Here is a 24,657-nt window from a genome sequence, read left to right as displayed (position 1 = left end):
TAATACTCCATCACCCATGGCCTTAATTATTACACTGTACGTTATATAATTCCAAAGTTTTCTAAACCCCGGGGTTCAAGTCAGTTCCAGGCTCATGTTTTGTGTCCAGTTGTAACCTCTGGACGGACACCATGCCCTATCTTCCATAGATGGAAGAAGTTCACCTCTCTAGGTGGTATCTTTGGTTTGAGACTCTGGAAGGAAAGCCAAAAGGCGGAGTAGTAACAGATGGAAAAATGCAGAACGTGAACAGACAGACACCCTTCCCTAAACAATATTTGAGTTTGCAGCAAACCATTCTATTTTATTCTTCGGCCCGCTCTATTTATACCTGCCCCCTGATTGCCCATGAAGCACACACGAGCATTTCATCGGCCTTGTGCACACTGTTTCCCAGTGATGCAAGCACAGCGAGACAAAAGTCAGGATAAGGTTGATTGCTAGTCTTTCCCTAATCATACCTGTGTTTCCCATTCCTCCCTATTCTCACTGCAGAGCAAAGAAAACCGTTTCCAGAAGATGTCTCCAGCCATATAACCGATCCCATTGTGTTTAATAACAAATACACTGCAGACCGTTTATGAACCTCCCATGAAGGGTCTGTAATGTCAGAAAAAGCAGGTAGCCCTTGGGCAGTCTGTGTGGGCTCAACTGAAACAGCCTAATTGTAAGTCTTCCAAACCAAAGTCTGGGAGAGATTTCCAGGGGCGCTCACGGCACCTGCAGTGAGGTTGGGCTGCTAATAAGCACATTCTTGTCATGATGGGTGGTGGTTTTTTCGGCTGCTCTTCTCGCATGCATGGCCTCCTTCCCAGTGCTCCAGCCCGGTCCAGAGGAGGGCAGGAGCACTGCTCGGTGACAGCCTGGTCATTTCTAGAATGGATGGAACAAAGAGAAGGTGCTGCTGTACCTCTGGCCTTATCAGCTCCACGGAGAACCCGGCGTTCTTTTCCTAACGAAGCCTTGATGGGAGCAGGGGGCTTGTATAATTGAGTGACGCTGCAATTCATCCTATACCTATGTCCACATTAAGCGCTATTGTCTCCACAGGATCACTGTTAGGGTCACAGAAACAAACTACGCTTTGTACAGATGTTAGTTATTGTTCTTAAATTATTAATGTTCATTCTTATTTTTAGCCCTTCTCAGTACCCTTCAATTTAAGTGGCTTCTCATTGCTTGTAGATCAAAGTTCAAATTTTGCTTAGAATCTGAGACCATCATGAAAGGCCCCATATTATCTATGTGACCCTTCTCCCCTTCTGGAGCTGTGAATTCTTAGCAAAATGATCTGTGCATTGCCCTCTGTTGCCCTCTGCCTATAACATTCTTCTACCACTTCTCTGGCTTTGAAAGGCAGGCCCCATTCAAAGCCCGGCTCAGCTCTGCCTTTTCTCTGACACCTTTCCTGAAGGCCCAGCCCAGAGCGGGCTCTCCTTTCTCTTTCCTTAGTGGATTTCAGGGGGTGAGGCAGGAAGGGGAACCGCAGGGGGCAGGGCCCGAGAGAGGGGAGGAGGGCCAGGCACTAGGGTTTAGGATGGGGGCTAGGACACAGGAGATGGAACTGAGAAGCTGGATGGGGGAGGACAGGGCAGTCTCCCTCTGGGGCGAGTACGTTTCCCATAAGCCTTTCTCCCCATCAGTCATGGTGACCTGGGCTCTGGCAGATGGATGGCCCACGGAGCAAATGACCTGGAGTCTAGATTACCTTTGCAACATCCGAAAGCCACAGTGACTGTGGCGACTTTTCATTCCTTTCTTGCCTTCGGGAAAGCCACACTGTCACAAAAGAGATTCAGAGAAGTGCTTGGGCTGTCTTCTCTCAGAAAGCCTAGTCCTGGGATCAGCTCATTGTTTATTCATTAAGAAAGCTGGAAACAAGTCTATCTGTCACCCTCAGAACTTTACTGGAGCACATATACCTGTCAGGCGGTCTGATGCCCCTGTGTTCTGAAATGGGATACAGTGTCATATTTGTACCCCCCTAAGGCATCTGTCATTCACTCTATCTCAGTCATAGCAGGAAAGCTCCCCAGTGAAAGGCAGACCAATGTATGCCGGAAATCAAAAGGGATATGCTGTTCCATCTTCCTAAAGTCCGACCCTGAGTTCCACCACAAAACCTCACCTGCTAGGACGCACATTCTCATTGTGTAGACGTGGGCATGGTTCTGCAGGTGTGGATGTAGGAAGCTCAGGAGGATGGACGTGTGGCATCTAGACAGCCTGGCCCGTTCCTTGAGGGCCCGGCCTGCTGGAGCCATGCTCCTCAGCCACAGACCTGGGCTGCTCACACCAAGGATGGGAGTGGAGACAAACCCTGTCCTCGGATCCATCCTTGAGTTAAACTCCTCTGTGAGAGAAAGACAACTCTCATATGATCTCACTGATACGTGGAATTTAAGAAACAAAACAGAGGAACACAGGGGAAGAGAAGAAAAAAATAAAACAAGACGAAACCAGAGAGGGAGACAAGCCATGAGAGACTCTTAACTCTAGGAAACAAGCTGAGGGTTGCTGGAGGGGTGGGGGAGGGGGGGATGGGGTAACTGGGTGATAGACATTAAGGACAGAGGGTGATGTAACGAGCACTGGGTATTATATAAGACTGATGAATCACTGACCTCTACCTCTGAAACCAATAATACATTATATGTTAATTAATTGAATTAAAAAAAAATGAAAATCCTCTGTGAGCGTAACCCATGGCTGGCCCAGGGTTTGGCAGTAACCCAGGGATTAATTGGTAACAGGGCTACTAGGAAACACAAAATTTCTGTTTTATCTTCTGGTGTAGACTTCTACATATTCAAATACCATATTTTAGTAAAAGCTTAAAATTTAAATCTAAATATAAAATATTGATTTGAGCATAAAAAGTAAAGAATGTATATGAATTCTGGAAAGTTTAAACAGTTCGAACACAAATACAAGCTCAAGAAGAATTTACATAAATGTTGGATACTTCATTCCATTTCTTGCCCCATTTCTGGCCCCCTACCTCCGTGTTTCAACTGTTCTAAACTACTCTGGGCCCCTAAAGATGCCAGGCTGTTTCTTGCCTCCGTGTTTTATTCCTGCTATTCTCCCAGTTCTTAGAACATGGTAGGGACTTAATAAACGTTTGTTGAATAAATGCTTCGCCTTAGAGAATGCTTCCCTCAGAGTATCGAGCACGTAGTATTTAAAAGTTGTTGAATTAATGAATAAATCAAATATCCATGCTGTGTTACTAAGGGGAACTAATGCAGTCTTAACTTTCGAACAGCCTTTTATGGGAGAAATTATCATTTATATTCCTCTCTAAAGGAAGATAATCTTTTTAAAAATTAGGGTCTATGAAATCTTGCTGGTGCCATGAATTCTAACACACTGCCTGGGAGGGCAGGAAATAGAAGACCTAGTTGGCAGGAGTGGGGGTGGGGGGACAGGAAGTGAACCTGGAGATGGAATTAATTGATCACTGCTGTGCTTGATCACTTGTTAAACTTGGGTCCTTTCAGTCATTTCTCTCCACCAGTGATTTACAAAATAGAGGTGTCCCTCCACAAGAAAAAGGAACTCATTGGGGAATGGAAAATTTAAATTTCCAGCAACAGTGGATATAAATATCCTTTAAAAATAACAATCTTGCTTTAAAAATGCTCTACATGCTGAATCAAACCAAAAACCGCACACACGTTTTTTGAACACTGGTTTTGCTGGCAGGAGCGTAGGAGAGGTTTGCAGAGGCTAAAATGAAAGAGACTCATGAATCCAGACAGGTAGGGGCAGCACGTGGTGGTTTCTATGCTGTCTAGTGGCCAAAAGCTTCCATCTTAAGAGCCATGCTGAAGACGGAGGCAAAGCTAAGGGGCCACGCAAGCTGGGGGCTCTGAATTAGAGACTCACATAATCCAGGACCCCCCACTCCTCCAAAGGGCGACCACCTCATTTGGTCTTGGTTTTGGGGGACGAGAAGGCAGCACTACCCTGAGATGGTGTGTATACCAGCCAGTTGTCACACAGGTCTGAGGCCTGATTTCACAAGGCCTCTGGTTCCAAAGGAACGTAAACTAAGAATCAAGTGGAAAGGGTTCCTCGTTGCTAATGGGCCAATGCCTCATAGAAGCAAAAGCAAACCTTCTCTGAAGACATACGCTCTCAATCCAAGCCTCAACGGATTTCAGCAGGTGAAATTTCCCGGACTATATAAGCTCATAATAAAAAATCACAAGGAAAAAGCTACCGTGAACAAGAATTGGTAGAAACAAGCAGCAGATCTGGAATGAAAAGACTTCAGATACTGAAACCACGGAGTACAGAATATAAAATAAGACTTTTCAATGTGTTCAAATGAAGGAAGGAGAGAATGGGAAGCTTGAGGAAGGAGCAAAAGACGCAATCTGACCGGATAAAGGTTTGAAAGACAACTAAACAGAACGTCTAGAAATGGAAAATAAATCATTGAAACTTAAACTGTATACAACTGGAAGGAAGACTCGGTTAAGCAGAAATAAGAGCTGAAGAATTACACATGATGCGGTATAGAGAAACAAAGAGATGAAAAATATGAAAAAAAGGTAAGACACACCAAGGCCAAAATGAGAAATTTTAATATATATCAGAGGTAAAGAATGTGAGAGAGAGAGAGAGAGAGAGGCAATATCCAAAGAGAAAAAGACCGAGTATTTTTTAGTATTCATGAAAGATCCCAATTTTCAGATTCAGGAAGCTCAGTGAATCTCAAGTAGGGTAAATGAAAGCTACAAGACACTCCATAACGCAGCTGATGAGCAAAGACCAAAACGATCTTAAAAACGGTAAGAGAGAAAAGACAGATTACCCAGAAAGGAATGACAAACTAATAGCTTGCTTTCTAAAGTCACAAGGGATGTCAGAAAAAAATGATGGAATGATATCGTCAGAGTGCTAAGAGAACAGGAAATGCGAGATATGAAGCATAGTTCTAGTGCCCAGCAGGGATCGCAGACACAGATATGATATAAAGAGAATATGGCACCCAACATGAAGCCTTCATGCCCACTGACAGACTACTAGATGATGCTACAAGAACTGAAAAGTAAGATTTATACCTCCACTACGGGGAAGACTCAGTCTTAATGGTCATCCAGAAAATTCGTTTCAGGCAATATTGAACAAGTTAGAGAAACAAGCGACAGACAGAGCTTTGCTGTCCAGGGGTCCAAGCTATCAGAACTTCAAGAGATGGGCGAAAGCAAACTTTATTGGGCAACACCCAAAGCCCAGGCAGCCCTGGGCTCTTCATGAGCATGACCTTGTGGCATTAGCACAGCTGAAATGGCAACCTGTCTCTCCCACCCCTGACCAACACTCACAATGGGACCAGAGATCAAAGTTAAGTTTCAGTTTGTCCTCCAATCAGGGAAACTGGAGGGAAGTGGTTTTAATTTTAACGCGTGTATACGTTTTTTTGTGTGTGAGTGTTAAGGTTTCGTAATTTTTTGTACTTTGGATTACCTGCTGGTTGGTGGGGCATTAGTGGGTACCACTACCATCTTTCTAATGCTCTGAACTCGAGGGAGAAATAGTTGAAGGCCAGGGAGGGAACTACCTTCTTCACTTGGTGCCTTTCTTCGTTGTGTATATAACACCTGTAGGATAATGCCTGGTATGTAGCAAAGGCTCTAAAAATATTATATTCCTTTCCTCTCCCAAGAGGCCAAGGCCCATGTGAAGAAGCAGGGTGACGGTGGATACAAACTGTGTTGTTCTCCAGGCCAAAGGGGTGGAGGGTGGAATCAGGAGAGGAAGGTCTCCTGAGGAGACAGTTAGAAGCAGATTCTGTCGAGGACCAAGAATCCTACCGGGCCTGGGGGAAATGCCTCCCCGATTTTCCCTTGGTCTAGAAACTGATTAGCTTTGTTTCTCACTAGGCTGGATGGAGATGAGAAAAGGAAGTAATGCCAAAGTTCTTAAAGCTGCCCCAGCCACATCTATCTTGACTTAGATTTCAGAAGTCAGGATAAGAAACTAGCCTTGTTAGTTTCATATTTACAATGGCTTCTTAGTTTTTTCCCCCTTTTCTAGGCATATCTTACCCAAACCAAGGACAGAAACAATCTGTCACATTTCAGTCAAATTCCGGTGGCCACCAGAGCTGAGAAACCCAGGATGGCCGTGGGGATGGGGCAACGCAGACCGGGGGCCCAGAAGACAAGAGGCAGGGATGACTGGTGGGGATGTTGGAACCTCTCCATCCGGCCAGGTTTCCTATTACCCAGTGAAAGCCAGCCCCATTCTCCCAAAGGAGGTTTCCAGGGCCTGCCAGAGGAGTCAGACTCTAACAGGGTGGGGGATCCCCTGGGCATGGAATGCTGCTTCACTACTCCAAAATGGTCTCTGGCTGGGGGGAGTGATCCTTCCAAAAATGGGAACGGTGGTTTGACATGTGTGAGAGGTCTGAAAGGGGTAGTTTAGATTCATAACTACTTGAATTTCTGGGCTCTGTCAATGGCTCAGAGGGACAATAGGTAACATAACTAAAAGTATAACAGGCCTGTGGACATGTGGCCATGGTAGGTTCCTCTCCGTGTGGGAGGTGGATTGGACCTGTTTGGACAGCTGGGTGGGACATCTCTAGGGTTCTGGGCTCGGCAGCATAAAGTTCAGTTGAGGCCCTAACTGGTCACAGCACACTTGTCCCCTGCCTCAGCAGTCTTAGAAGAGTAAGCTCATTCTTAGCCGTTCAGTATTTTCCTGACAGTTGTGTAAGGCCAGGTTTTGGGTTGGGGTTAGGGGCTGAGAAAGTGCAATGAGCTATTTATTGCAAAGGAAAAGAAGGAAATTGGAGGGGAGATAACGTGCAGAGAATGAGAAGGCAGCTTTAGTGGACAGGGCCCCTTATTTTCCCTTTCCACTCCTAATAGCCGGGGCTGTGTTTGGGCAGATGTGTCCTCCGCGTTCACGGATGCCACGGAGCCGGGGACACACAGTGACACGCATCCGAGTCGCCCTGGCCCCAGAACCTGCCCTGTGTCTATACATTCTCGAGGCAGATTCAGAGAGGATTACTATTTAGCTGCTAAGATTTCCGGGCCTCCTTTCAAATACTTAGAAAAGGACCCTTTTCCTAGCCACATTAACCAATTATACACTATTCCCACAAACCTGTAATCTTTCCATTTCCCCAGGCACTTGGGCAATGAGGGGGCACCTCAGTAGCTTTTGTTCTGAAGCATGAAGTTCCCAGGAAGACACCATATTCTTTGAGCTCCCTTGTAAGCCACATGGACTCCTCATTCTTCGGCTTATGGCCTTCCTCCAGATAATGTTTGAGGGAAAGTGGCGACAATATGTATCAGAAGCTGTCTCCGTGTCCTCGCTGTCCCCAGTATGTGTTTCTATCCTGATGCTTGTCACATCAAATTGAAATGATCTGTTTGCACATTTGTGTCTCTCCTGGTCTCCTCCACACTTCTCAATAACAGGCACTGTCCTTTTTCCTTTTTGTGTAATAGGATGTTAAGTTTAAAATTTCAGCTGGGGTTCCAAGATACAATAGATGCTGCATACCAAAGCAAGATCCCACGCCACTGTGCAGATTTTTAAAAGGGGATCTTTGACAGCCAGGTCCATGATTCCGAGACACCTCAATCAGATGAAGGATAGAACAGGGGCTCAGAGTAGGGAGAGAAGATTTGTGAGGTTGTTTCTGAGAATATAACTCCTCCCCGTCACCGATGCACAAAGCACAAAGTTGGTGTGTCCTGGTGACACCATGTACTAGACCCTAAATCATGCTGGAGAAATTTAATGTGGTCTAGAACAGGTCAGTGAGAGAGAAAGAGACAGAGACGGGGGTTCAGGTGGGGGGGATGGGGGGCAGAAGGAACACAGGGCTGCACTTGGATGTCATTTGCCCTTGTATGAGGCAAGGAATACAGGAGTTTGTCCAACAGGCCAGATATCCTCAAGTCATGGCGAGTCCTCACCAGTAGGAATACCAGGGGGAGGGGACCTGAGCGTTGAGTCATGTGAGAAGTGCACCCTCCCAGGACCGGGGGCTGAGGAGAGGCCAAGTTTTCATCGGAGCCTTCGGAAGTTTTGTCGTGTATTTCCCTACTGAATGCACTTTAAAAGGTCCGAGAGAGATAAAAATAAAATTTTGCTTTGGTTAGAACCTACTGGTCATGCTGAATCAATATATCAGTCACATTTATTACCCTAAGTGTCAGACAAAGTTCCTGACTCATCCTAGGCATTTGATAAATACCAGACCGAGCTGATCTGATTTTGGAACATATTCTTCTTCTACTGAGCCAAAATATGTCCACGAGGCAGCCCAACTGAATGGCAGTCCATATTTTATTTCAGGGTTCTCTCTCCTCAAATAACCTTTTTGGAAAGATTTTATATGAATAATTAAAATGAGTAGCTAAATATAAATACACATTTAGAAATCAGCTCCTCATTGTTATGCATAAGTATTGTCTAGCTCCAGAGACACGATCTTTTTTTTTTTAAGTAGGCTCCCCATGGAGCCTCACACGGGGCTCAATCTCATGACTCTGAGATCAAGACCTGAGCCGAGATCAAGAGTCGGACGCTTCACTGACTGAGCCACCCAGGTGCGCCTGAAGACATGATCTCATTATAACCTATGGAAAGCCCAAATATCCTGTGGTCTAGTTTTTGACAGTGCCACTCTCAAAGAAATACCACCCCAAAAAATCCTCTTTTGCAACTTCTATCCTTCTTATGAGCTTACCCAAGCTTTTCCTTCTTGAAATTTCCCCAGAACTCTCTCTGAAGTCCACTCCCTGGTTTCTTCTCTGCATAACTTTAAGTCCATCCTCACCAGCAAATCCTCTCTCCTCTCTCTTAGACCTTTCCCAGCGTTCTCTGCTTGGCTTACTCCATTGAATTCATCATTATGAGCTGGAGGGTGGGGAGATTTAGCAGAAAACACCCAAGATTTTCCTGAGGGGTTGGGTAGAGAAGGAAGGGGCTGTGAATATTTCATTGTTTCCTCTGTCACTCCATATAAGAGACTCGGCAAAGGGCAGCCCTGGGAGTAAGGGGAAGAGGTGACCCTCTGTTTTACTACCTCTGGGGTTTCACTACTCCACAATCTCTCCCATCAGTAGCTTGATAATCAAGTGAAATCCTATAAGAAATTTAGCCCTTTGGTTTTGTTACTGATTAAAATGTGTAGTATAATATTTTATCTCATTAGTCACTGAGACCTGGATGTAAATGAGTGTATTAGTTACTTTACTGAGAGTAGGGATGGTGGGTAAATTAAGGAGGCTAAGGCATGAAAAAGAAAGCCTTGGAAATGGGAAAAAGTGGGAACATTAGATACAAAATTTGCCATTTTCTTTATCAAAATGTTGGCAAGGGGTTAGTGCTGCTCCTGGAAAAGGCCTAGGCAGACACTATTATTTTGGGAAGTCTAGATGGCTGGTAGGGGTGTGAGTGGGTGCAAACTTTAGGGTTAGGAGAGGGGGACAATTTGTCCACGTGCATCAGAAGGCTTACAATGTACCTAGCAAGCTTCCAACCAGTAATTCTACTTCTAAGAACTCATTCTAAAGAACCAAAGGGATGCATTCCCAAGGATGGCAACTACAGGGTTAGTTAAAATTAACATAGTAATTGTGGGCAAATCACTGAAAGCAGCCTACATGTCCAAGAACAGAGAACTGAGTGAATGAATTAAGGTTCATTATTAGAGGCAGTACTATGTAGTCATAAAGAATCACATCACCCAAGAATATTTATTTATATGAAACATGTTCCCAAAGCCAGCGAATAGAAAGTAGTTTCTTTTTTAAGATTTTATACATAATCTCCACTCCCAACATGGGGCTCGAACTCACGACCCCGAGATCAAGAGTTGGACGCTCCACCCACTAAGCAAGCCAGGCGTCCTGAAAGTATCTAAAATAATATGCACTGGGAGGCGCCTGGGTGGCTCAGTCGTTGAGCGTCTGCCTTTGGCTCAGGTCATGGTCCCGGGGTCCTGGGATCGAGCACCGCATCAGGCTCCCTGCTCAGCAGGAAGCCTGCTTCTCCCTCTCCCGCTCCCCCTGCTTGTGTTCCCTCTCTCGCTGTGTCTCTCTCTGGCAAATAAATAAATAAAATTTAAAAAAATAAAATAAAATAAAATAAAATAATATGCACTGTATGATATCATTTATTAAATCTAAATACCGAGGAAAAAGACTGGAAGGACATAGCAATGGTGATTATCCCTCGGTTAGGGATGATAAAGATTTTGATATTTTTTTCTTTTGTGCTTTTCTGTATTTCCCAAAGTTTCCACACTAATCCCACTTTGCATATGTAAACAAATAAGGAAAACACATTTTGCAAAGAAAACTCTATTTTCTTTAGGTTTGACCTGTCTTTTAGATGGCGGGCGAACAGACTTCTTTCAACGTGATGCTGTTAAAACAGAAACAGTTAAAACAGGGGGTCAGTGGTTTACACTGTGAGAGTCAGAGCCGGGACCCAGTGCATACGGACTAGAAGTCATACAGAACTGGTTTGTCTTCAACTTAAGTGAGCAGAAGTGTTCATAACGTGATAGGCTGTTCACACCTGCCCAACATGATGGTTCAAGAACAACCTCAGTTCCAGGAAGCCCAGGTGGGCAGCACCAGGAGCTCCCAGAATTTTCAGATAAATGAAAAACACTTCCTTCACAGTTTGGCACCTTTGGGGAATGCCAGTAAAAGCCCACCATCTTGCAACTCCCCTCTTTACAGTTGTACTTGCCTTAAGCGTAGGAAACGGGGAAGTAGCAGGATCCTCTACACACATATTAAACAGATTCTCTTGTAAGCCCCATATTTTCTGCCTCAGAAAATTAGCATTTACATTCAGATAACACCTTTATTGGAATAAACGGAATATATTGGGGTCAGCGTTACGGCAACTATAATTACCTATTTGCTAAATCTAACGAAGTTGAGCATTTTGTTGATCTAGGAATTTGTCTATGAGAAAATGTCAACCTGGAAATATGAGAAAACAGCCAGATTTATCTTTTTTCCTTTTCCAGCGTTGGTCATGGTCAAAAGCTTTCAAAGTTTGTTTGCTTTCAAGATTTTATTTTTAAGTAATCTCTACACCCAGTGTGGGACTTGAACCCACAACCCCGGGATCAAGAGTCATATGTGCCACTGACAGAGCCAGCCAGGTGCCGCAAAAGCTTTCAAAATTTTAGTCTTCTCATACAGTTTAAGCACAGAGGTTTTGGGGGACCTCTTTAAGGAAAAAAGTCCTTCTGGTGCCTCAAAAGGGCCAAGGACCTGATAGCTTGCAGTATCAAAACGCCTCTCTCATACCAGTATCCCTCTTTGCTGACACTTACAGTTTTACTTCAAAGGGCTTTTAAAGAAAGGCAGTGGAACGTGGCATTTGGGGTCTTGGCACTGAGGCTCCTGGGGAGCCGGGCTCTTGACACAGTATAGCCATCAAGCCTTGGGACCTAAAGAGATTGACCTCGTAAGAGTCACCTTGCCACCAGCCCGGGCACCCTGACTTCCCCAGCTGCTGCAACCACTTATTCTTAGCATCAAAAATAAAATAAATTTCTTTCTAAACTAGGAAAGGGTATAGACTTTGGAGGCAGATAGATCTAGACTCTATTTTCGATTCCCTTTGCATATGTTATATTCAACAGTTGTGATCATGGTTAAGTAGTGAAATTTATGATCCCCTGCAGAAAGTATAAGTAATGGGCCTCACAGAGTCCTGCCGTTAACCAAAGGCTTCTTGACCTCATCATCTCTCCTCACTCATTTGAAAATCGTTCTCAAAAGTGATTTGATCTCCTCTGCTGGTTTTGTACATCTTCTTGTCTTTCCACCGGACATCTCCCTTCACTTTCTCACAGCACCCTAAGCCTTAATTTACTCAGCTGCAAAATGGGAGGATAAAAGCCAACTTCTTCAATCATTTTTTTAAAAATTTTATGTATTTATTAGAGAGAGAGAGAAAATGAGCAGGGGGGCAGCAGGCAGAGGGAGAAGCACACTCCCACCGAGCAAGCCCAACATGGGACTCGATCCCAGGACCCTGGAATCATGACCTGAGCCAAAGGCAGATGCTTAACCGACTGAGCCACCCAGACGTCCCTTCAATTGTTGAGAAGGTTAAATCTAGCCCACGCTGGTCTCTCCCGATGCCACTCTGGTCCCTGCTCTGCCTTCCCACTCGTCTTCCCTTCCTGCCCCACCTCATAGGCCTTGCACTTTGCCTGGATGTTCTTCCCACTTCTCCTTGCTTCACTAATTCCCATTCAGAAGCCACCTCCTTCGAAAGGTCTCTCCAGTCACCAACGCTGGATTGGAAGTTGATTTCAAAGCATTCGGAAACTGGCCTGCAGTGGCATATAGAGTACTGTATGATAATCATGTGCTTATTTATCTGCCTCTTCTCATCCGTACTCCGAATGATGGTAGGCCCTACACCTGGTACATGACTGAAACCCTAGGATCTCTGGTGCCAGGTACAAAAGAGATGACCAATAAATATTTGTCAAATTAATCAGTAGTGTATGCAGAACTTGTAGAACCGTATTGACACAGGAAGAACCCAATACTGGAGGCCTTGATTATAAGGTCGTGGGACTGTAAGGTGATCCTACAGGAAGGCCAACACCAGAACTGATATAAGTTGTGGTCTGAGAGATCCAAAATGTGGGGCTACATCCCTAACACGGACAGACCCTTTGAAAGCTGGACCCCACAGAAAATGGACGATAGGACATGTATGACCATTGCTTTTAATACTTCTGCCTATTTTAAAGTCCACAGTGTATGGGTCTTGGTGCTTTTTAAAAGTTATCTTCTTCAAATGGGTGAGACAGCTTCTAATTAAAGATGTAGACATGTCAAGTAATGCAAGAGAGCTATGTGTTGCCGTCAATGTCACTGCCATGATCATCTACTCTGCCTCATCACCTTTGATCCTCAGGGCGGTTTTGGGAGGTCCATGTATTGTCCTTGCTTAACAGGAGAAATTAAGTGACTGGCCTATTACACAATATAGATTTGGAAAGGGAAGTCGAGTCAGGCCCCTGTGGTTCCAAATCCCACCCTTTTCCCATCGATCATGCAGCTGAAGAGAAGTAGCAACGTCCATGCCCCTTCCCTTCCCGTGGCTCTGAGAGCTCTCCAAATATCACGAAGATCATTTGACTTTTACCGGTAGAAGACACATGAGACGTGAGGATCTGAAAGATGATGTGGCTCGCTCAAGGCTTATCCGTGCTCGCGCTTTCAGCATCCCTAAGTCAAAGGCTTTGTTTTCACTTACATCATGAGAAATCAAAAAGGCTTGTTTTTACCCTTCCTGGCAACTGAGTGTTTGTAGCAATGCCCCTGGCAGGTGAAGCATTTCTTTTGTAAGCCTGCCCACTCTGGGCAGTGTCTTCCATCGCAGGACACGAAACTGCCAGGGCCCCATTTAATGTCACTTAAGTCCCGCCAGGCTACAATTAGCTACTTTAATGAACTCTCTGCTCTCATAGGGAAGCAACACCCTACCTATCAGCTCTCATCCCGCACTTCCCCAGAGTATTAGACAATACCTACCTGCACCTAACACCTGCTAGATGACTACAGGGGCTGACAGATGTCAAAATGCCTAGTGGCTCCACACAGGGTCTGTCACAGTGATGGCCATTAGGTTGCATATGAATGAAGGAGAAGCCTGTTAAAGGCTCTCTCAGGGGAAGAACTCCAGACAGTGGGATGGGGGGGTGGGAAGGGTGAAAGCACTGAGGATGTAGTCCTGGCCAAGCCCCGTGTCTCACGCTCTTCTACCTGAATCTACCCTGTCCAACAATTTCATTCTCTGTCACGGACATTCGGCTCTGGTGCCTAGAGAGCAACAAATTCAGATCTGGCTACGTGCCCACGTTCTTCATAGAGCATATGTGAGATGGTCCCTGAGGACATCAGCGCTGAGACTCCTCCCTGCATCCAGATTAGCTGAACTCACCTCACAGTTGTAAGCGTATTAGATGAGCACCTATGAACTGGGATGATGCTAATACCCGGAAAAGATAACCTAATTAATAATTATAATAATGAGAGGGCAGTCAACATAATACCCATGTTTACTTAGTATCTGTCATTTGAGGAATATGGGGTGAGCTGTTGACGTCACCTCACGAATCCTCCCTATACTTTACGAGGGAGGAAAGGGCAGAAGTCAGTTACAAAAAAGCCTATTTGGAAGAAGGTTAATCAGGGAAGAATTATTGTATAAGGGGAAGGTCTGAAAAATATGACTTTGGATATCAAAGATGAGCGGGCATTCCCAGGATGGAAAATACCAGCCTGCTCTTTTCCTCCCGTGCATTTGCTCAGTCCCTGATGTTGCTCCCAGGCTCCCACAGTAATGTGCTTTTTTCTATTCATGACTTCTGTTCTTTCCTAATTACTCGGGCCCCTAGATTCCCAAAGTGTGTCCTGATGTTTATTAATAAGTATTATTTTAAAAAGGATTACATTTTCATAACATTGCATCAATCACAATCAGATTTCTTTACTTTTAGGACTTTAATATGCTAATATGCCTAAGTGAATGTCCCAGAAGAGTACATTTTAGGTTGAACCTTTTGAAATTACCATTTCTGTAGGTCGAAAACAATTGAACATTGACAATTTCATATGGTCCAACCTAATAATATTCAACGCTTCCAAATTTGCTGGACTACCGAACTCTTCTGGGGAAAATTTTTTTGCAGTATCCGTGTCCGCTGGCCTCACTTTGGGAACCACTGTCTTAGGTACTTAAACACAGAGATTATTAGGTATTTGAATCGTGCATGTTGCTTGGACTCCATGATGCTCTGATGCGACAGGATAATGGGTTGAGCAGAATGAGAAGCAGGCAGATGGGGGAATCCTGCTAGGCATTGAGGCTGTTTCCAAGAAGGGTGGCCCAATGTGGCCATCCTCCTACACCGCACTTGCTAGTACATGACTCACCCTAGCATCCTTATGGGACTCTATCCCAACCCTGAAGCTTATGCCAGCCCCTTTAAAGGATAATTGTCCCTATACCGTTATATTTTGTTCCTGGACCCTGAGGCTTTTTAGCAGAGTAGAACCAATCATCAAATATAGGAAATGAATGAAAGGCCTCATACCAGAGCAGGTTCCCCAGAGGAAGACCTGGTTGGTTTTCAGTTGTATGGGGAGGCAGGGGAGGGTGTAGCTATCCCCAAACCAGGACCAGGCATAGAGAAGCAGAGGTGAACCCCAAGAGATCATACCAGGATCACAGGGGAAGGGGGAGTGGAATCAGGGGAGTGTCGTATCATGGAAACCAAGAAAAGAGATCAAGAAGTAGGTAGTGGGACATCTGCATTGAATGCTGTTGTGAAAATAGGAACAGAGAAGTTAACATTAGGTTTGGCATTGACAGGAGCAATATCTTGGTATAGTGGGGACAAAATCATGGTTTACAGTAAGGGTCTGCTAAGTGCTTTATATGTATTAATTCACAGTCTTATTATGCAGATTCTAACATCATCCTCATTTTACAGATGAGGAACCCAGGCACGGAGAGAAAAAATAACCTGCCCAAGGCCACATGGTTAGAAAGTGGCAGCCTGGCTCCAGACTGTGCTAGGAACCACATCATACTCCCTCCACGATGCTGCAAATCTCAGAGCAGTAACTCCAGACAGCTCTCTCTTGGCAAGTTTGCGGAGAAGGGAAAAGAGACATGGGGGCATGGGGGCCGGGTGGGGGGGGGGCGGCTGCTGGAGAGGCTGTAAGGCTTCGAGAGGTTTTCCCCTTGAAGATAGCAAACACTGACTGTGGGCTGCATGCTGACAGGGATACAAGATGAGCAGAGGGAGGACTGCGGATGCTGGCTGGTGGAAGCATTTTCGAGGAGCAGGCGAGATCAGATGGATCCCATGGATCCAGGGCACAGAGGGGTTGCTCTTTGATAGGAGCTGGACTCATCCTCCGTACCAGGAAGGGAGGCAGAGAAAAAGGGCACAGGTGAGTATAGCAGGTAGTTTTGGAAATGGAAAGATGAAGGAGTACCTGTCTGCTGACTCCTATTTTCTCAGCGAAGGATATAGCAAGACAATCATCTGAGACTGGGGCAGGAGGTGTGTGTGGGCGGGGGTGGGGTGGGGTGGGGGTGGTGACTTGCAAGAGGACTGAAGAGAGGTATGAAATGGCCATTTTGGGTGGAGGCGGGGGTGGGAGAGAGCACAATGAGGAGCCCTTAGGAAGCTAAAAGAGACTATTCAATACCCCTAAATTGTATGGATGTTCTCTCCCTTTCTCAAATCTTTCATGGTTTTTATTCTATGAAATTTTTCATTCTAAATCTGCAGAAAAAGAAAGAGGGGAAACTGTCTGCCCTTTCTCCCATTACTGCTGTGCTGGGAGTAGTAGGAATATATTTGGAAGTGATCGGCTAGTAAATCTGAAACGTTCCAGGCAGATGGTTTGGGATTGCGGGAAGCTAATATAAAGGGAAATATGACCTGGGTTTCTTACCTGCAGAAACTTCATGTTTTTCCCTTTGTTTTCGTCAAGGCCCATCTGTCCCTCTTTAGAACATTTCTTAAGGAGAACTGTGGGGATGATAAATGATCCCAGGTGAAATTTATCTCTGTCTGGATGAAATCCTCCTGCTTTCCCCGAGGAATCAAGAGCGCAGAGAGAACGCTATTACAGAGCTTCTGGAACTTGAGAGCACATCAGCATCACCTGGATGGCTTGTTAATACACATTGCCGGGCCCCACCCCTAGGCTGTGATTCAGTGGGTCTTGGGGGGGAGGGCGGTACCAGAAATAATTTGCATTTCTAACAGGCCCAGGTGGGGCTACTGCCGCTGCCGTCAGGAGACTGGCTTGGAGTGTTGTAGAGTGTGTTGCCCCTCGGGTGGCCAGGATTGTTCCCGTATCTCACCAAACAGGGACTAGAAAAGAAGGTATCTCCAGTTGACTGAAACCCCAGAACAATTCAGATGCTGAGGTCTCTTAACCCCAGCTGCCACTGTTGGACTTGTCCTTCCTCTCCCTCCCTCCAAATCACTTTGTTGCTCTGTAAAAACAGTGGGAGGGAATAATTGAATAAGAGTAACTCCTACAGAAAGCGCTAACCCTGCCAGGTGCCGCTCTCAACCTCTCTTGCGTGTTAACTCATTTAGTCTCGACAACAACTCTACGAGGTAGGTACTATTATTAACCCCAACTGACTGGGGAGGAAATGAAGACACAGAGGGGTTAAGTAACGTACTTGAGGTCACCCAGCTAGGAATATGGAGAGCTGGAATATGAACACACGTCAGCTTAATTCTAGTACCAACATCATTTCTACCTCTTTATATGTCAAAGGTAAATGTGGAGGAAGCTTTGGTCTCTCCGATTGAGGGAGCCTTGTTGTTTGGGTAAATCGTGGTTGGCTGCCATCCAACACTAGGGACACTGAGCAATATAGGATTATTGAAAGACCTCGGTTGTACCCACTTTTTTAAACTGCATAACCTTGGGCAAGTCACACAATTTATTTTCATTGTCTCAGCAATGAATGTCTGAATTTTCAAGTTCTGAAAGTATGTAATTCTCACTGAGATTTAGGCACTTTTTCTTCCTCAGCTCACTCATCTAGAGCTCAGGTAGCTGTGTGCTACTTGAAATAACACAAACCAGGACTGGATAATCCCCAGGCTCCAGCCTGTTCTGGGGACAGCTCCCTCCTCCATGGTTAAGAACCCTGGCAGTCACTCGTCCCAGAGGAAGTGAGTTTTGCCAGTGATGAGATGGGTTTTGCTTCAAGTGGCAGGAGATGAGGCAGAGCTGATTAGAAAGATACTTTTCTAATAACAGGCAGTATGGCGGTCTAGGTGGGAACTAGTTGGGTCCTGCCATTGGCTGGGTAGGAGACATTGAGCAAGGCGTCTTGCCTCAACATTTGCATCTGTGAAATGGAGATAATTAGGAGTGTGGGGTGGTTCAGCTGGTTAACCATTACCTAGTGCTTGGTCAGGTCTCCGTAGCTCCCACTGCCCCCTGGAGGTTGTGGCTCTTGATGTCAGAAGTGCCTGATCAGGGGCGCCTGGGTGGCTCAGCTGGTTAAGCGACTGCTTTCGGCTCAGGTCATGATCCTGGAGTCCCGGGATCGAGTCCCGCATCGGGCTCCCTGCTCGGCAGGGAGTCTGCTTCTCCCTCTGACCCTCTCATGCTCTCTCTGTCTCATTCTCTCTCTCAAATAAATAAATAAATAAAATCTTTAAAAAAAAAAAAAGAAGTGCCTGATTAGTAAGATCTACCTGCTGAGCTTGTATACACAGGGATCTCCCCAGCTCACCTCATTTGTCTTCATGCTTCATACTGACAGCGCCAGACATTTATTCTCAACTAGTCATTCTCAGGTGGAGAGATGGATCATGTGTCAGTTTCATAACCAATAGAAGGTGAGGTGGACTTGATTTTTTTTTTTTTCAAAACAAGAATCTAGAAAACTCTGACTATTCTCCAGACTGTTGTTAGAGTCAACTGTCTTTAGGAGACCCCACTGGCAATTTATCCAAAGTATAGTCTCACGAGAACATCTATTCAAGGGACAGGAAGGTCAGTGGGCTCATGGAGTTGAGGTTAGTAAGTTCTTACAGAGAACTAGTCAGGTATTGGGCATTGTAGAATTGCAAGTAATAACTCTAGCAATAGCTAATATTTATAGAGCTCTTAGGGTGTGCCAGACATATAATCATTACATGTCATTCACATAACCCTAGGAGTTAGGTACTACTGTCACCCCATCTTACAGATAGGGAAATTGAGGCTCACAGAGGCTAATTAGACTAATTCCAGTGGGATAAGTGTTCAAGGTGACAGGAGGATTTGAATCCGGACAGTCTGATCCCAGAGCCCAGATATGTAGCCATGGTGCTACACGGCCTTCATACAACAGTGAACAAGACAAAGGCCAGACCCTCAAGGGGCTAACTCTATGGAGGGAAACAGATGGGCACCAGGAACAGAAATCCATCAACATGGCCAACCACGAACATAAAAGGAGGAATTGATTGCAACCAGAAAGATCCAGGAAGACTTCAAAGTGGAAACACCATTTGAGCTGAATGTTGAAAGAGAGGAGTGGCATTGTAAGAGGTGAAAATGGGGAAAGACTGCCAGGCTCAGAAGATGATGTACTTCTGATGGGGGCAGGAACACAGGTGCCACCTGTTTAAGTCTTTCTTCTAATGTGCAGTTTTATCTCATTTTCTAACTTCCTATCCTGTTCATGGGGGATGGGCCCCGAAGCCTTAGATTTTGTAGGCTCAGAGAGTCTGAAAGTTGGGCCCATCTCATACCTAAGTGGGGTTGCAAGTATCATCATGACCTGTGCTGAGATCCTCTCCACGCCAGCCCTTGCGTGATTTTCTCATCAGGCAAACTTTCATTGTGTTGCCAAGCACTGTCTTCTCTGGCCATTAATGTCCGCTATGTTTGAGCCAGCCACCAGCTTGAAAACATGGGACAATGGGAAGCAAGACTGCAGAGCAAAGCTCCTTGAGCTGCTCTTGTTCTAGCCTCCCTCATTTTGTGTTTCATGTACCTTCTTCTGGTAAAATGATGCCTGTTCTTTCTCCACCCAGTAATATCCTTCCTTTGACATGTCTTCATTAATCCCATCGTAGCTGGTGATTTCCCCCAGTCTTAAATGCTCCAAAGAACTCACTTCAGATAGAAGAGTCAGAATAAGAATAGATGAAGGATCCAGAGAAAAGGAAGGAAGGAAAGAAGGGAGGGGGGGAGAGGAGGATGAAGGGAGGGAAAGCAGAATAAAAATTTGAAATCTGTGTGAGCTGGGCCTCATTTCTGCTGTAGTCGTGTCTCTGTTTTCAGGAAGGAGAGCTACCAGATGTTACGGCTATCTGGTGTTCTCTGCTGACTGTGCACCCATGAGCCCTTCTTCAGGCTGGACTCAGAGCCATCCCTGTCCCTTCTTGGCCTCATTTGGGTGCAGGATCTCCTTGGCAGTATGTTCTCTTCATTTTCTGGGCAACGCCAGCTGAAATGCTGCATAGGCCATATTTTTATCTGGAGTGGATCTCTCTATCAGCACCAGACCTTACTGAGCCTGAATGACACCGCTTCCAGCCCTGGGACCTCTCTGAAACTTTGCTCTGTTGACATCCCTGAGACTTGTCTATCCTGCTCTCTTCCTACCTCTCCCACCATGTACTCCCAGCTCTTTCTTTGACTCATCTTCCTCTGCCCACCCTTGAGAGTTGGTTTTCTTTAGCTTCCCATCCCTGCCTCCTTGCCCCTCTCTATGTGTTTTCCTTAGAAGACATCCCAAGTGATCATTCCCTGCCTATGAGTCAATGACTCTCAATTGCTATCTCCAGGCCTGATTTCTCCCGGTTTCAGCCTCATGCCTTCCACTGCGTGTTGAGCATCTCCAACTGGAGGTCCCAGGGGAACCTCAAATTCATCATGTACCAGAGTTAACTAACTCCCATCTCTCCTCACTCTTCCCTATTCACTCTGTCCAATGCAGAAACATGGGGCATTCCAGGCTCCTTCCTTTGCCTCATCTACTCCTACTCTGCACCACCCTAACTCCCCCTCTATTGATTTATCATATATTACTGATTTTCAGTTCTAAACGTTTCTGGAATTGATTTTCCCCTCTAGATCCCCGCTATCATTCTCTATTTCAGGTCCTCATTATTCCTTATACTTCTGACCGCAACTGTTTCCCTACTGTTTCTCCTGGCCTCCAGGCTCAATGCCCTCCTATTCATCCTCCATGCTACCTCGGGAGTAACCCACCTAAGACGAAAACCACCAAGATTCCCCTGCTTGAGAGCCCTCATTGGCTCCTCATCACAACGACAAATTCCTAACTTGGAGCCTGGTAGATAAGGCCTAGCATGACCTGGCTCCGCTTCTCCTGCCTCATCCCACTCCCTCCCTCATGCTTCATACTCTGATGATGATAGGAGAGTAGCTTGTAGCTTTCCAACACCCCATGCTGGTTCATGAGTTCTATTCTATTCTTTTCTCTGCACAGGGTGTCCTTCCCACCCTTCTTCACCTGGATCACACTAACTCATCCTTCAAGACTTAACCCAGCCATCCAGCCATTGCCTGGCTCAGGAAACCTTCCCCAAAGCCTTAGGTTAAGGAAGTGTTGCTGTTGCCTCCTGCTCTTATTATCTCTTGACCTCTGAAGAGCAGGTTGGAATGATCTGTTTGGGAGTCCTCCTTCATTAGGCTATAATCTCATCAATGTCTTAGCTGCTTTTGCCCCAGTGCCCAGTCCAATGCCCAGCATATAGTAGGTACTCAGTTAATGTTGACCAGAACATAACCTCGTTGAGCAGGGGTCATGACTTTTCCGCCCTTGGACTCCCAGCAGGTACTCAACAAATGTTCCATGGGCAAATGCTGTTCCCGTTGACAGCTATAATGGGAGGAGGGGAGGAAAATTCTGATCACACAGTACTTAAATAGCCCAAGGAGGTCAGGCACAGTAGAAACCGCACATGGGTATTCCATCCCTGAGTGGCCTGCATCTTTGAGCATGAGATTTGAAGGTATTAAGCTCTCTGGTAATTATTTAAGGAAGTAGTCCACCACCAGGCCTGCAGAGGATGGGCAGGCCCTCTCATAAGCTCTCCCACATCACCAACGGTCATGATCGCCTCAATAAAAGGAATTATTATGAATTAAGACAATTATGGCAAAGAAAGAGGGTTTGTTAGGGCCAAAAGTAGACACGGGGTTCCCCCAGGTGGGCTCCCATGGCTTCCTGGGATGAATTCTCCAGACCCTGCTTCCCACCCAGCCCGCCCATTGACCCTCTTCCCGGTGGTCTCTTTGTCACAAAAGCTCTGCTGTTCTGTGCCTTGTCACTGCTTTTGCCACTGCAGAGCATGAATAGCTAATGAGGCATGCTGGGGCTACGGAGAGGAGCCTCTGTGGATTCCATTTGGTCTCTAAAGGGTGGGGGAGTATGCATTTTGAACACCCACTTCCTGCTAATCCTCCCACCAAACCAGTCGGGCTGGTTGTAATGTATTATTACAAAGCCCACACATCCATCTTTGGAACAACAGAATCACTTCTGTTGCATGAGTGTTTCACATCTATGGAACCAGAATGGAGGAATGGGGGTGGGGGGGCGGGGGGAGCTGGGACAGGCAGGTCAGGGAGGGGGGTGGGGGGGCGCAAGCCTGGCCCAGAGGAGAGAGCTTGGGTTTCAGAGTTAGGTAGAGTGGATTTAAACGCTGCCCTGCACGCTGTGTGGCCTTGAGCACATGACTTAACTTCTCTGAGGTGATAATGAACTCTCACAGGCCCTGGCAAGGATTAAAGGAGACTTCTGTATGGCGCCTAGCCCAGGGCATGGAGATAGAAGGTGCTGGCAAAACACCAGTTCCTCTGACGTCGGTGCTTCCTGGGGCGTTCTTGCAGGGCAGGAAACCCCAGTGCATGCCCCCCTCTACCTGCTGCTTCTCCTGGGAGCAGTGTCCTTGTCGGAAGGGGAGTGCTGCCCTACACCCTTACTGGCCACACAGGGGCCCCTCACCCCCCCCAACCCCTGCAGCAGGACTAGTTATTCCAGATGGACACAAGGGAGGGAGCTGTCATTTTGTTTGAAGGGAGAGAATTTTCCAGGCTGCCCCTGGGAAGTAATGTTCCTCAGCCTCTTGACAAACTTCACTGTTAAGCTGAGCTTTCTTTTCCTCCTTCTCTCCCTTCTTTTCCTCTCTGCGGAAAAGACACCTAGAAATTAAGAGGATTGGTCTCGCAAACAACCCCTAGAACCGACAGGTACCAGCCTTCCTGCCTTCCTAAACACCATCATGAGTTGTGACCGACATTGAATCACCAACCCTCTCCGGGAAAAACCCTTCCTTCACTTTCCATCTCTTTCTTTGCAGAAAGGGAAGTGATGTCCTGAGGGGAAAGGAGGCAACTAGAGGCCGCTAAGTGAGAGGAGCAAAATGTCAGGGCTAGGCTTTCTTCTTTCTTCATGTATGGGGGCCCCTCCTCTCAGCTCTGGGCTCTCCATCCTGTCAGCTCTACTTGCCTTCTGCATTTGTGCCTTTCAAGCTCTTCCTTCCAGTGTCCTTCCCTGCTCCGCCCCAGCCCCCAGGGTGAGCAGACTGGGGGGGGGGGAGGGGAGGGTTTAGCAAATCCCTGCTTTCTCAGCAGCAGCTGCAGGAGTCTCCTCTCCAGGGAGCCCCCAGGAGAATGAGGGACCCCCTCCTGGAGCTGGGGGTGGAGGGAGGGTGTTGGTGTGGGTTACACAGCAGTACTGGGAAGTCACACCCCCAGAGAAGGGTCAGAACAGGCTCACCTGCTTCATCCCGGGGACCGTATAGCGGGCCCCCCTGCATCCCACCCATCATCAGTCACTGGTGCCTTCCAGTCCCAGCACGCAGCTCCATGCCGCCCTGCTCGGTGCGCCCCAAGAGCCTCGATGTCTCGGGGAGCTCTAGGCCTGGTGCACGCAATCCCCTGATCCAGAGCTGCCCGGGCAGGTGGCAGCCCTCCATGGCAGAAAACCAGCCTGACCCCGAGTGGCTGGGCTGCGACGCTCGGTCAAGTCCGGCTGGGCTCTGCGCCGTCCGGGCTCCTTGGGGCTGGGTCAGACAGGGCACAGGTAGCCCACGAGTCCTCGGCACCTCCCCCAAAGCCCTCACCCCTGTTCCCTTCCCCCGCCAAGCTAGGGAAGAGTACACTACCTCCAGAAGATGATCTGCCCCAGGGAAGCCATGGCGAGGGGAAGGGTCCCTTCCCGCGGCGTGTTGGGTGCTGGGGGACGCGGAGCTGCGGCCGCCCTCCCGGCGCCCTGACTCACAGCCAGCGCCCGCCGGCCGGCCTTAAATAGGGTGCTGGGGCCGGGAGTGGGGCGGCGGCGGCGGCCGGCTCAGGTATGAGGAAGCAGGGCTGCCGGGCAGAAGTCCCCGCAGGCACCAAGGCTGCCCGCTCCCAGCCAGCCGGGGAGGCCGGGCTCGCAGAGCTGCCTTTCCGGGCCTCGACCAGGCCAGAGGGCAGAGGCCACAGCGGACCGGGGCGGGGGTCGGGGGGGTGGGGTGGGGAGGGCTTGCTTCAGGGTCTGGATGCAGCGCACGTCTTTTCCTCCTGACTCTGGAAGGCAGCAGCAGGGATGGCGATTTAATCTCCAAATAAGAAAGGCCTGGAACAGTTCAAAGTGTCAGGGCTTGTGCCAGGAAGCGAGGAGGCTGGAGTCCCTCCCGCTGGGGGCAGTGGATGCTCAGACAGACGCTGGTCACCACCGGTGTGGTATCTGGGGGGGAGGGGGGGTCATGCCGAGGGACCTCAGGAGGGCTGTGAGCCCAGATGACAAGAGTGCTGAGTTTGTCACCGAGGATGGAGCTGGCCCTGGGCCCCTGAGATAGTCCAGCCCGGTGGGCAGACCTCTTCAGGCTTCTTCTCAGCGAAAGGGGGACACCTGCCCACCCCACCACGACTTTCACAGCCCTGAGACACACTGACTGGCATTCCCCAGAAGCTAGTGCTGTCGGGTGAGTGGGTGAGAAAAACTGATCTCTGACATTTTACCCAGCACTCAGATTTCCAAGGAGGCAGGAAGTTCTTCGGGCATAAAGCTCTTCTCTTGCTCTCCTCCTGTTGCTTCGTCCATACCCTCCGT

General features: G+C 47.2%; 1 protein-coding gene across 1 annotated transcript in view; it reads right to left on the bottom strand.

Moving 5' to 3' along the window:
• VTCN1 (V-set domain containing T cell activation inhibitor 1) overlaps positions 1-23,847 on the bottom strand; it is a 50,770-nt gene extending 26,923 nt beyond the window's left edge. The window contains exon 1 of the mRNA XM_032415567.1: positions 23,726-23,847. Within this exon, the coding sequence (XP_032271458.1) occupies positions 23,726-23,757 (32 nt within the window). The 5' untranslated portion in view covers positions 23,758-23,847. The remainder of the gene's footprint in view (positions 1-23,725) is intronic.
• Positions 23,848-24,657: the final 810 nt, after the last annotated feature.

This window comes from Phoca vitulina, unplaced genomic scaffold (assembly GCF_004348235.1).
Source record: "Phoca vitulina isolate PV1807 unplaced genomic scaffold, GSC_HSeal_1.0 scaffold2, whole genome shotgun sequence".
Lineage (NCBI taxonomy): Eukaryota > Metazoa > Chordata > Mammalia > Carnivora > Phocidae > Phoca > Phoca vitulina.
This window is presented reverse-complemented; position numbering and strand designations above follow the sequence as displayed.